At 38.9% G+C, this 14,221-nt stretch overlaps 1 protein-coding gene across 6 annotated transcripts in view; it reads right to left on the bottom strand.

Moving 5' to 3' along the window:
* The window catches only part of pde10a (phosphodiesterase 10A), a 112,237-nt gene that overhangs the window by 11,135 nt on the left and 86,881 nt on the right, over nucleotides 1-14,221 (bottom strand). For all 6 annotated transcript variants that reach the window (XM_017463430.3, XM_017463431.3, XM_047154390.2 and 3 more), the window contains 10 exons: nucleotides 13,980-14,120; nucleotides 11,340-11,495; nucleotides 10,137-10,187; nucleotides 8,340-8,398; nucleotides 7,095-7,146; nucleotides 6,022-6,164; nucleotides 5,337-5,429; nucleotides 4,544-4,730; nucleotides 3,031-3,173; nucleotides 1,693-1,776 (listed from right to left, as the gene is read on the bottom strand). In XM_017463430.3, the coding sequence (XP_017318919.1) occupies nucleotides 1,693-1,776; nucleotides 3,031-3,173; nucleotides 4,544-4,730; nucleotides 5,337-5,429; nucleotides 6,022-6,164; nucleotides 7,095-7,146; nucleotides 8,340-8,398; nucleotides 10,137-10,187; nucleotides 11,340-11,495; nucleotides 13,980-14,120 (1,109 nt within the window). The remainder of the gene's footprint in view (nucleotides 1-1,692; nucleotides 1,777-3,030; nucleotides 3,174-4,543; nucleotides 4,731-5,336; nucleotides 5,430-6,021; nucleotides 6,165-7,094; nucleotides 7,147-8,339; nucleotides 8,399-10,136; nucleotides 10,188-11,339; nucleotides 11,496-13,979; nucleotides 14,121-14,221) is intronic.

Genomic DNA, 14,221 nt, shown 5'->3' on the forward strand with positions numbered 1-14,221 from the left:
AACACTATTATGAACAGTTACACTGAAAGTAGTAAGTGCTTTTAAACTTACTTGAGTAAATTTGCACTTTTAAATGCATTCACCTCTGTTGTTCCCGTGGCTGGATAAGCAAAAGGCATGGACTATATGTAGTGCACTATGTAGGGTGTATAACCTTACTCTATAGCCTACACAGAGTGTGCATATATAAAAAAAAAAAAAACATTTAAAAATAAAATAAAAATTAGGAACTTGGCCTAATTGTATATTAGTCATGCTTAAATAAATAAATAAATACGTTTCCATTGTGAAAGCAGGATGATGGTGGATGAGTCGTAGGCCTAATATTTAATAATGAAACAGAACAGTGTTTCAATAAGTACTTATGTTACAATCCGTAAAGACTTGGCTTTTTGGAGTGGACTTAAAAGATGGGAAGAGTGACGACAAAGAAAAGCAGACAAGTCACAAAGAAGACCCGTGTGTAGAAAGGAGAAAATCAGAAATGAAAGAAGTGTTAGTCATTCATACGGAGGACGAAACTCTGGTTAATGCTACAGTACAGGCAGCATCATTTTTAAGTGAATCACTTCAATACTGTGGCATAAGTACAGAAAAAAAAAAAGTGATGGGTGTAAACAAACTCCAGTGTTTTGAAAGACAAATTCCATTTGTCTATATCATATCCTGTCCTGTGTAATGGGACTTTTATGGGATCTGTTGTTTAAAAGGATTTAAGTGTGACTGACGCAAAATCAGAATATTATCTGTAAAGGCTTATGCTGAAAACGTCTTAACTTGTGTGTGTGAAAATAGAGCAAACAAGCTCGTAATGATTTTTTTTTTCTTTTTCCCCGAGATGCTTTAGTGTCATTTACATCTGTTTTTGATCCTGCACAGAGGTTTTCGGGGTTAACTCTCGTGTGTCTTTATGGACATTTTTGTCTTTCATTCATTAATTTTTTTAAATAATTTTGTCTGTGTTAATGCAAACAGCATACATTTTGCAAAAGGTGAGTTTTTATTGGAATTTTAATATTTCACCCTCATTTTCTTTCATAAATCTATTTTAAAACTAGGTACACAAAATAGTTACACTCAGGACCTTAAGGACAAAAACATCCCCATTGAAACCCATTCAAACTGCAATATTTAATCCCTGTGACGTTTACGCATAAAATCAAGCATTCTGTGTTAATAGGCTTTTATTTTGTTGACAAGGTTTTAAAACATTGATTTAAAAAAAAATGTGTAGTATTTCTCAGGTTTAGCCTCTGGGGAAAACCCATGTACTTTTCCTTTTTTTCTGATTCTCTGTATTATAGAGCGCCGCAGACCGACTGAATGTGGATGTGTTTGTATGGATGTCAGAGTTGTGGTTTGTGTGTATGTGCTGAATTTTGTGCGTGAACAGTTTGAAAGAAAGAAATGATATCGTACTGAAAATCACAAATCCCACCCCATGTATATGAGTCAAAGAAGGTTCCTGAGCTTTGAAAATGTTTTGCATGATGTAAACAAACCAGCGTTTAAAGGGTTAAAATTCTGAAAATGAATGAATGTTTGGTAATTATGAGCAGAACTGATGCTGGTTAAAATAAATAAATAAAGTTTTTGGACATGGACAATTTTGTCTTATATGGACCCATGTGTAACTTTTTAAAAAAAAAAATTGATCTACAAGGGTTAAGAGGTGTGAGGTGGTGTTCTGACCTGTTTTTTCCACATGAATTGTGCACCATGTACACAAAGACTGCAGGCCAGAGTTCCTCATAGGGGCTAATGTCAAAGTGGAACCTGTGAAGACAAGCAGAGAGTGAATGAACTGCGTATGTTCAGAGGAATATGCTGGAATCTTTTGTTTATTCAGGTATAATCATTTCCCAGTCTCACCCTTAAAACAATGTGATGAGTGAGTGTGAAGCCTGTCACTTAGACACAAACCTGAGACGGCTGCTGTTCATCACTGTATTACTTTACAGTGCGTCTCCCCAGGAGACTTGGAAGTGATTTCAAAATTTGTTTCCTAATTTTACGTCAGTGTTAATCTACTGCTAGCATAGTTTACATCGGCTCATACACCCACTGAAATGCAAGCTATTTTAGTGGGAGGGAAATTAAACAGAAATAAATAAATAGATACACACACACACACACACACAATCAACATTTATGTTGATTAACTGTTGTTCACACAGCAAATCAAACTGAAATAGAAACAAATCTATTTAGATTTGTTAGTTTTTTCATGTTTCTAATGTTTTAAGATAATATTGCACTTGTTCGGATGTGCTAATGTCTCTAACTGCCAATTTAAAAGGCAATTGTTTGGCCAATGTTCCACATAATCTAAATCCAATAAATCTGGCTGTTGTGATTTAAAAAAAAAAAAAAAAAAAAAGAGAGAAATGTATATTTGTTTATAGTGTGAAGCTTTTTGTAAGGAGACATTTATATGAAACATTTATGGAAGGAGTCTCCAGTGTCAGCACTTTGTAACGCTCAATTAGTTCTTTGATGGAGAAAGGCTTCAGGATGGAGGACTTTGTGCTTTCTGGTTTTTCAGTAGTATGACAAGCTATGTTTAGTTGTCTTATTAAATTCAATGGGGGCGGGGTGGGGGTATTCCATATCATCATCCTGTTGTCCACTTTTCCTTCAACAGTACGACCTGTAGCGTTTAAGTCTTCCAGCCTCTAACTTGGTAACATTATTCCTCATTTTCTCAGGTAAACCTACCGTGTAGGTCATTTTGTAAGTTTAAAAAAAAAAAAAAGTCTAACCATCTGTGTCATCTGTTGCTATGCAGTTTCACATGAACAACCAGATTAATTATGAATTTATATATATATGTAAGCTTATGCAGCCTTTATATGCCTGTGCTACATGGTAGCTGTACCTAATAAACTGGCCAATTATTCTATATAAATAATAATTCATTAAGAAAACCAAAGCTGGACAGTGCATCGACACAAGTGAAAGGTGTACATCGTATACTAGAGCCTCTGCTAGTTGAGCACTGAGCTGTTCTGGGCTCCAGCCTATACTCACAGTTCAATCTCTTTGTATATGGGGGTTGGAAGGGAGAGCTGAGTGAGGGTCTTCCACTCCTCAGATGTGCAGATGCTGTGGTATGAAAGTTTCTCCATGGTCACCCTGTAGATGCACTCCGAATGTCTGATCCGGTGATACATCTACACACACACACACACACCCTATTAGGAGTCTTCTCCTGTACACATTAAATATGTAACTGAATACAAATACATTATTCGGACTCAACGCATGATGTTTCTAAACAGATACAAATACAAATTGAATATGAATGTATGAATGGGAATCTGACATTTTTTGTGTTTTTATTTATTTATTTATTTATTTTTTAAAGCTTTCCAGAAAGTTTCACAGGGCATCTGATTGAAACTAGAACTACACATCGGCACTGGGATACCGACGAGAAGTCACGTGACCGGGAGATTTTTTGCATTTATGTGGGTGAGTGGGGTCTGATATGAAGCTTGCACGACAAAGAAACACCACACTGACCACAGGAAACAGAAACAATTCAAACTGTCAGGGCAAGTACAAATAAATCTAATAACTCCATGAATAAACAAACAAATGAAATGCCCTCTGGTTTAGTTCACACCCACTTCGGCTTTACAGATAAAAAGGAATATTTGGAGCACAAAATAGATTGTGGCATTGCTTTAGACCTTCAAGACACACACACACACACACACCCCGTCAAACATTCCTATGGGTGATGGTTTCCCCACAGATATTCACACAAACATACACTTTGTGGAAATCTATTGTTGAAATTGCTATACAAATAAAACTGAAGTGAAATCCAGCAGTTGTGGTTCAGCGTCTGCCAAATAAATACCCACACGTAAAATTCACACCCAAAAATCGGCACGCAGCTGTCACTTCTAGCTGCTTCAGCAGTGGGTATGGAAGTCATTATTTATTGTTTTTCTCCCCCAGCAGCTGTTTAGCCACTAAACCTGATGCCTGTCAGAGGAAAAAAAAACAAAAAACCCTGAAGCCAAATTTCCAAAACTAAGCCACATTTGCCAAACCAAAGGAACAATTGCTACTCTGTACACAAGACTAAACACCACTTCTCTTTATACAAACTCGCCGTGGCCGAGTCGGTTTGTCTTCTGACTGTGTTTATCAGTCCAATGTAAGAAGAGGCTTGAAGGGTGTAAAAAATTTGCGCAACTTTATATTAGATAAACCTTTTTAACAATTGGAAAACAAACTATTTTACTGATTTTCTTTCTTTTTTTTGGTGACCAAAATTCACAACAACTGACGATAAAGGTCTCACTGATCATAATTCAATGCCACACAACTCTAAAATACCACAGCACCTTAAACATGCACAGAAACATTGGCTTTAGTGGTGGCTGAAAGAATTTGTGCCTAAATCAGAATCCTGAGAAGTATCAAAGGTGTTTGTGGTTGATAAACTTGTTGATGGTAACGCAACTCTGGAGAGTGACTCGTACACGCCTCTGAGAGGTTTAGATAAACACGCTGGTCTGTTACTCACGTTTGCACAGTGTAAGGCCAGAGCACAAAAGACAGCGAACATCTTAAAGTTGTTCTCGTCAGTTTTAGTGAAGGCACTTCCGTTCAGCTTGTTCACCATCTGTACAACGCCTATTACGGTCCCCCGGCTGACGATGGGCATGCACAGGATGTTCCGCGTCGTGTAGCCGGTATACAGATCCACTTCTCTGTTAAGAGCGGAAGACGAGAGAGGAGGACGAACCCCAAAAAAACCCCACATTTAAAATCAGGGACATAACGCATTTGTGATGTATACAACTGGAATTTCAGAGAAACATAATGCATCAAATCAAAGTCCTGCATGAGAGAACGTAGACGTGTTCCATAACATCAAAGAGGCAAACTGTAAAGTATAAAACTGACTTGCTGACTTTGGTTCTCTTAACAGTGTGATGAAAATTTTAATGGATTTCTATTTAGTTCATGCTTCTTTAAGCATGCAAAAAACTTTTTTTTTTTTTTTTTTTAATGCAGCAGGATGAACGGGTGCAAGCCCCCCCTTACAGTACTGTTTTTAAGATCTGAAAGATATTACAGTATTACAATATATTAGAAATTGCACTGTTTAATATACTATAGAGAGAGAATCCAGTGGTTAGTGTTGTGCTGCCTCACAGGTCCCGAGTCCGATCCTGAGCTCGAGGTACTGTCCGTGTAGAGTTTTGGACGTTCTCCCTGTATCCCGTACCAGCATGATTTTAGAAGATTACGATTTTAGAAAGCCATGGAGACACGAGAAGTGTTTATACGTTGCAAATTACGATCCGAGTTACCTGTTGAACCGTGGGTCCGCATAGGCATCTGGAATATTCAAGACCTCTCCTGTTCGTGCCACCTGACCTGCTATGCCCTTCTCTATAGAAAACCTAAATGGACACAGACCGAGTTCAATTTAAAGTATGCTTGATTTCTAGAAAGAAAGCGAACATTCACACAGAGCAGCTCTGCAGATTTCTTGGCCCAGACCCCAAAGATATTGTAACACTTTTGAATATTACAGTACTTAATTGCACATCACAGGGGAGGCACTTTTGCTTCATAAAGCATGTTGTATGATCTCTAGAGCACTCATTAGTGAACTGAAATCATTTGAGTGCACAGATGAAGGCCATTGTAGGATACTCTTCTGTTTAAACCAACTGGATTCCATAGGAGAAGACACACGTCTTCTCCTCAGTACTCATTACATAGACAATACTGTGAGATGTATGTCCATGCCACATTGCTAAGGATCTAGTGCCAGGGTAGTTCTGGAAAGGGCCTGAGTGGAAATAGTGTTATATTACAAAATATGACAATCACACACACAGTATACATTATATTGTAAAAAACAGGAATTCTTCAGTACTGATACTGGACCTGAGCGCGCGCGGTGGGGGAGGACGAGGACGACATTGATTCATCCTTAGTAAGAACAATGTTCAGTACATATAATGCCAGAAGCTCATTGGTACTCACCTAATTTCTTTGGTTTTCTTAAACACCGGCTTCCCTTCATTCTCCTCTCCGATATCAAAGAGGTCAGAGTACAGCTCTTTGTTATTGTGATCGACCTGGAAGAGGGCGCATCTGTCCGCATTCACCAGGTTTTTTGCATATATCTGGAACACAAACGATCGCAGCGCTCACATCTCTTACATTTCCTGTTTGACAGTATAAAATGTCCACCAAAAGTTCAACGCTATGACTAATGTCTACTGAGACTACACACTGCATTCCCAGTCATTATAAATACACTGCTAACATTCGCGTTAATTTCTGGGCAGGGATCTTCGATAGCCACATGGGAAGTATTTCCCGCTCTCTTGATATTTTTCCTTTGGCTACTTAACATGCATGTTTGCGTTTGAGAGAACTACCAGTGGGGAAACTATTCCTTCATTTTTTGACAACTTTTCCTGGTTACGTTGGAGCCATTTCCGACATCGTTTATCAGCAGGATGGAAAAGTTCTGGCAGACGGCTCCGGGATTAGTCAGGCTCTTATTTGTGCAGGTACTTAAAGTGCAGAACGTGTGGCCAGGCACAGACTGATGCTGATGGAATTACAGCTGTTCGATGCCCTGACTGTATCTGTCCCCTCTCTGACCCGTCAACATCACTTCCTGTAATACTTGCCTCAGCAGGAAGAGAGACAGACAGGAGTGGGTCAGTGACCAGATACTGTACGTGGTGTGTGCTCGGTGTCTCTTTAAGAGGCAGATAAAGGAGAACAACAAAAGAACTAGAGGATGAGGGGGTTGGAAGTGCGGCCTGATCAAGAGAGCAAAAATGAGGGGGGGCATAAAGGGGGGAAAAAAAAAAAAAAAAAAAAGAGTAAAGGGAAAAAAGCCCATGGGGAATGGCATGAGCAGTTTCTAGAAAGGGACTTTCACTGAACCCAACTGACAAATGAGAGGAGTTCTTTCATTTCTCATATTTCTACACTAGTAATGTTCACACACATGAGCGACAAAAGTACAGAATGTTTTCGCCTCATGACCAGGCATGTGACCCTGCTGAGAAAAGCAAAAAAAACAACCACATACTCACCATGATATGTTCAAGTAGAGAATCTATTGCCACAATGTTGTCGAAATACGTTCTGCAGAGAGTACAGGGGGGTTAGGTTGGGGGGAAACTGCCATTTTAAATGGATATGTTTATTGTCCATGCAAAGTTTTTAAACCAATAAAATATAACATGGAAAGAAACTTTACAGCATTACTAAAATGAAGAGAGATGACCATCATGTATGTGTGTTGGTCTGGGACAACCCATCAGGTATTACGGTTTCTTTTTGACACGTTAAAGAAACGTTTAAGAAACCATAAATATTTGTCAAACATGTATATGTAAAAGTGATCTGGAACCGTTTTATTTACTTTGGAATCTTTCTGCAGAGACCATTTTGGCTAAGGAGTAAGTTTAACAAACACAGTAGTAAAAACACTCAATCGGTCTGCCTAAACAAGTCAAACTTTGCTAGCTCAGTGCGACGTTCCTCACAACGAATAAATGTCTTTCTTGGCTTGAACATGTTTTTGAATGGATGCGAATTTTAATCAATTCACTTTGTAATCAGATACCGACTGTCAAAATGTCGGTGACGCTCCTGCGCCGTCTACGCTGTACAGATGACAGCGGGTAGAGTTTGAAAAATGTTCAGTGACCTTATGGGAAAATCAGCCAACAAAACAAAACGGAACTCACTGGATGAATCGGCGATTCTTTCAGTACCAATACAAGTACAAATAGAGAATGGTTAATGTTGTGATTGAACTTGGAGGATGATGATCAACGTGATTAAAACATTAACCAGCATAAACATAATTCTTTCATTCATTTATTTTTAACAGTGAAAGTAATATAATATGTACATGTCATTTCTTGTGTATTAAATTGAATGGAAATGAAGAAATAATAAAAAAAAGTAACAAAATTGATGTCTCTTAGTGGAACTGAAATCAAATGATTAAAATGCCATGTTTTTCCAGTGGGGATAATCAGACATTCTAATTCTACAAATGTGAAACGTTATACAGCTCAAGAAAATCTGGAGTTTTCAGACCGATGTATAGTAGAAACTTTGACCACATTGTGTTTTCCCAGGCTGCTACACATACAAATCTTATTCCATGTATAAAAAAATAAAAATAAAAAAAACACCCACAAAGTTATACGAAAATGTTGTCTAACGTTGTTATATTTCATCTTTAGGCTTATTATAGCCAATGCATTTTATTAAACATTAGAAGCATTCTCAATGGTTCTACATCCTCCCATGTAGTCACTTACTTTGACACATCTAGGAGGAAGTCGTTGAGCTCTGTCTGCTTTGCTAAACCTCTGCAGACCTGGAATGAATAGAAAAAGCAGGAATGTATTAAAAGTTTTTTTAAATTAAATATATATAAATTTTTTTTTTTTTTTTACCCCCCCTGGCCCATCAGATATAAATAAGCCTTACTCAGACAGGCATCTATACTGCTCAGACTGAACACTAAATCCTCTTAATGTTAAGATTAACAACTATTATCTATATAATGAGCACCAAAAAAAACAAAAAAACAAAAAAAAAACCACACTGGGCAATTTATTAGGAACACTATACTAATATTGGGTAGGGCCTCCCTTTACTCTCAAAACCGCTTCAATTCTTCATGGCGTGGATTCCACAAGATGTTGGAAACATTCCTTTGAGATTCTGGTCCATGTTGACATGATTGCAACACGCAATTCCTGCAGATTTTTCAGGTGCACTTTCATGCTGCGATTCTCCCGTTTCATCACATCCCAAAGGTGTTTCCACTGGATTCAGATCCAGTGACTGGGAAGGCCACCGAAGAACACTGAACCCATTGTCATGTTCATGAAACCGGCTTGAGACGATTTTGCTGTGACGTGGTGAATTATGATGTTGGAAGTAGCCATTAGATGATGGGTAAATTGTGGTCATGAAGGGACGCACACGGTCAGCAACAATACTCAAACAGGCTGCGGCATTCAAGCTGCGATTGATTGGTATTAACATGCTGAAAGTGTGCCAAGAAAACATTCCCCACACAATTACGGGACAGTGGCGGCTCAGTGGTTAAAGGCTCTTGGGTTACTGATCAGAAGGTCAGGAGTTCAAGCTCCAGCACTGCCAAGCCTACCACTATTGGGCCCTTGGGCAAGGCCCTTAACCCTCAACCGCTCAGTTGTATAAATGAGATAAATGTATGTGGCTCTGGATAATGACCTCCACCAGCCTGCACTGTTTACACAAGGCAGATCGGGTCCATGGATTCATGCTGTTGGCACCAAATTCTGACCCTACCATCTGTGTGCCTCAGCAGAAATCGAGATTCATCAGACTATGCTACATTTTCCCAGTCTTCATCTGTCCAGTTTCGGTGAGCTTGTGCACACTGCCGTCTCAGCTTTCTGTTCTTGTCTGACGGAAGTGGAACCCGAAGTGGTCTTTTTGCTGTTGTAGCCCTTCTGCCTCAATGTTCAATGTGTTGTGAATTCTGAGATGCTTTTCTGCTCAAGACAATTGCACAGAGTGGTTACCACCCCCAACCCCACCCACTCTGATGGTTGATCTTAGCATTCCCCGAAGCTGCTGGCCCCTGTACCTGCATGGTTTTATGCTTTGCACTGCTGCTACCCGATTGGCTGATTATATAATTGCATGATTGATAGATGTACAGGTGTTCCTAATAAAGTCCTTTGTGAGTGTGTAAAATTGTACGTATACATTTTTTAAACAAACAAAAAAAAACCCACATCAGGTCCCTAATTTACGACTAACAGCTTCTTTAATCTCGTATAGTTGCGTACTGTTCAAAACAATCAAGAGAGACCCAGTGGAACCTGAGCCACCATGGGACTCCACAACCCAGAGTGTTACTGCTCATGTTTAAACAGGTTGCGATTTCATAATCGTCTCCCCTGAGGTGCATGTGCGCGTTGATTCAATGGGCAGGTTGCGTACATTGGGACTCTGAGGCGGGTCCGTCCGTATACACGAGGGTTTCGCGTTTAAATGTGTGTGTAAACAGAAAAACAAGGCACAGTTCATGCAAAAGGAATTGTGTTTGCACTAACCTGCACTTGGTGAATAGCTACAGAAGCCCATGCCAAATTTGCAGTGGCAACCTGCATTAAAAATAAATAAATAAATAAAAAAGGAAAAGAAAACACAAAACACTTTTATTTTGGTAAAAGCAAGCACTAACTGAAAATAAAGATAAAATCCTTATGCGTGTTATTTTATCTTCTGACACTCTAAAAACATCTGCATTGTCATGTTCATGTCTTTCTAGTGGTTCAATGTCTGTATAATTTTACTCTGGAGCTTTAAGGAATAAAAACAAACAGGGAGTGCTGTTATAGGGAAACAAAAAATCCATGCCAGGTTATTGTTAGTGTTATTTTACTATAACGGCATGTCCCAAAGTGTTTTTATTTCTTTGAAATCTCAGTGATTTGCCATCAATTACAATTGAAATTTATTTAAAACACATCGTGCTTTTTTAACCATTTATACTGTAGTTAGATGTATTGTGCACAACAAAGGCTAGTTCCTGTTATCACTTTAGTTATCAACAGTTGTTCCTTCACCAGCCTCTTTTTTCTTTTCTTTCTTTCTTAGCTTGTCATGTTATCGAGAAATCCTCCGCCCTGAAAACTCGTGATGTTTACAAAAGTGATGAAGACGTCTTCCATAAAACGTTAAACATCTCACGGAAAACCTCTTCCGTATTAATTCAATGATACATTTTAACTTTAAATTTTTTTTTTGAATCTGTTCATTTATCTTAAATGAAGTGGAACATCTGCCATACAAGTCTCTGGTGATGAGTTGTTACTATAGAAACCATAACAAATAAGTGCATTAAATTTAAACCTATCACTTGTATTATTAAAAATGTCCATCTTTCCTTCTTACAGCGTATCCAAGAGTTCTTGGAGTACATTCCACTTTTTCTACTGCTTTATAAAGCCAGACAATGTAAAACTGATTGAGAAAGATTTTTATTGAATAAGTATGTGCTCTGTGTAATTTAATTCGAATTAGATTCACTGTTAATTCTGACACATTTATAGCCTTAAGATTAAACGAATGCAGGCTTAAAGCCATGCGATTCTGATTGGATGTGGAAATAGTGCTCTTGACACGCGATTAATAAAAGAAGACAAAAACGACGACGCTTGGTGTCCCACATTACCCCAGTTCACCCTGATTTAACCACCATTATATGTCATTATATGCAAACAGCGATAGTGGGTGGTGTAATGTCTGCACACCTCCTGGTGGCTGAGGTTGAAGGGCTCTCGGCCCAGGTGGCGGTGCAGCTCCAGCACAGCGATCAGGTCTCCGATGGCCGTGAGGATGGGGAGACACAGAACAGAGTGAACATGGATCCCTGAGTCCTGCCCTGTGCCATGGGGGAACCGCTCATCCTGTGTGCGCACACACACACCATTTCAACAATGCAAGAGTATTTCTGCCGAACCAGTTCATCTGCATTCCAGTTCTGGAAGTCCCTTCCATTGTGCAGCTCTCTATTTTACCTGCTCTACCACAACCGATTTGCGTCATTGCTTAATTGCCTGTAATCAGAGTTGAGTTAGGCACGCATAACGAGGAGTTAGTACCACAATTGCTCATTCAGACCTCAGATATAACTACACACTACTTGGACAGGAGCATGTGATATGCTGTGGGGAATTTTTTGCGAGGGTTCATTGTGAGAGTAAGTTCTTACCCTGAACTTAGGTTATTATTGAGCAAGAATAATCAACTTTGAGTGCTGAACAGTATTAAGTCCATCATCACTGCCTGACAGTTTGTTGTGACCACAATATTTATTCCTGAAACAAAATATCAAAGTATTTTCAGAATACCACCCAAAGACCATATTAAACATATAGGTGATATTATTGACAATTAATAAAATGCATTAATCCCTATGGAGGCAACGATTGTTTTTAAAATCGGCGCACATGCGAGGGCTCTGATGAGACGCAGTCTTAATCGGAGACGATAATTCGAAACTGAGTGTCGATTCTTACAGTAAATTCGTGAACTCCACCTCCACCTCCTTCTTCTCTTTAGAGAAAGTAAAGTAACTGAAACACATGCAAATTCTGGAATTCAAAACAGCTTCATAAAATAATGCATGGACACATGACACATGATCACATTCTACTAAGTTGTGTGTCCAGTATGGTACATCAGCACACAAAATAAACAATGCAAGAACACTTTAATGACTTGTTCGGTTATTTCTGCTGTCCTGCCAACAGAAGATACAATGCTTTTCCCTCTCCCGCCCACAAAAATAAAAAAAAATAAAAAACCCCAAACACTACAAAACATTTGTTTCAAAAGTATTGCCATTTTGTAACGCCTCCCTAGAGAGAATAACCACATTTTTTTCTGTAATATCTACCAATGCTGGAGACACTTAGAGAGAAATCCTGTTCCACTCCTCCATGCAGAACATTTTAAGCTCCTTTATAATCTTAAGTTTGTGCATGTGGACTTTGGTCTTTAATTCTGAGCACAGGACTTCAGTAGGGTTCAAATCCAGTCCAGAGACTGAGAAGGCCATTGCCAAAACACCGGTTGTGTTTTAATTGAACCATTTTTGTGTTGCTTTAGAAGCATGCATGATGCATCATCTTATTGACAGCTCTTTCTATAAACCAGATTTGAACGTCCCGGCAGAGGCAGCCAGGTTTTGGGCAAAAAAAAAATTGTATTAACAGTAAGGCTGCAACTCATGATTATTTTCATTATCAATTAAAAGCTGCCGATTATTTCTTAGATTAATCGGATTTAAAAAAAAAAAAAAAAAAAAAAAAAAAAAACCTCAAACATTTTTGTTTATATAAATTTATAATAAAATCTCACTTTCACTGCACCTTATGGTTTCTGTTACTCACTGCCTTTTGGCATATTGTTTTACTTCGATCGTAGTGTTTTAATTAGACATTACAGATCTTACTTGCCCTCTCACTGTATCACCGAGTCTACATTGCGAGTGAGGAGCAATACATTACTAATCTATTACTAACAGATCACTTCCGTTATATTAAACAACGGAATTTACACTGAAAGCATGCAAATACAGCATATAATGACAATAAATGTGAATTAAACTAAACCTTTTAAGCAACACACACCAGTTTCCCCAGCCCCTTGCGCACAGTGGAGCATTTTGGATATATAACCCTAAGTTTGTGCTCGTGCATCACTGTCGTGCTTCCGCGCTACACAAGCTCCGCTTTGCAAAGTCTGTTGTCTTCTTCACGGCATTTAATATAAAATGCGCCCCTGCCTTAGAGGACTTTGAGGTCTCACACTTTTTTTCCTGCAATCTGATGGTGATTCATACACTAGATCGTAGAGTAAATAGTGTGTAGTACCCGCTGCCATTTTTCCAACGCATGTTTTCGGAACAGAAGTAACGCAATGAGTAAACGTGCCTCGCGCAGACCAACTACTCTATAAGGGATTTGTTGTTCCGAACGATTTTCATAACTGATTATTATGGTAAAGTTGTTGCAGCTCTAGTTAGTAGAATTCAATCTTCACAAGAGCCTGTGAACCATCAGCCATAAAACAACCCGAAAGCATCACTGATCCTGGACCATAATTTAATGTACGCATTCTGTTGCCCTCTGGGGTGTTAATACACACAACAACTATAAATCAAATATAAAAATCTGCAATGTAAAAATAAGGTATTGACTATATTACTTCCACCAAGAACGGACTTCCCATCAAGAACGGACGATTAATGAAATGAGATCTTAAAATGTTAAAATGACCGATCTTTGTAGATGACAGGCAACTAATGATAGATGACAGTGTTCATCTTCTTTAGTGGGAAGATTAAGAGACTGCGCAGTCAGTCAGTGTGGTGCACCGTGACTCACCCCCATGATGTCTTCTACAAGTAGTGTCTTGCGAGTCTTGGCAACGTGAGCAGCTATGGTGGTACCGAACACAATGGGCCCATAGGGGATGAGCCCAGGAAGCCCCTCCTTTGCCCCTGTCGGCGTGAATAAACACAGGGTCTGGTCCAGAGAAAAGGACAGCATCAAGTCAGCAGGTCATTCATGATGCATTATTCTACAGCACGTTTGATTACAATTCTATGAGGGTGAGTCGATTTAAA

Source organism: Ictalurus punctatus, chromosome 3 (genome assembly GCF_001660625.3).
Source record: "Ictalurus punctatus breed USDA103 chromosome 3, Coco_2.0, whole genome shotgun sequence".
NCBI lineage: Eukaryota > Metazoa > Chordata > Actinopteri > Siluriformes > Ictaluridae > Ictalurus > Ictalurus punctatus.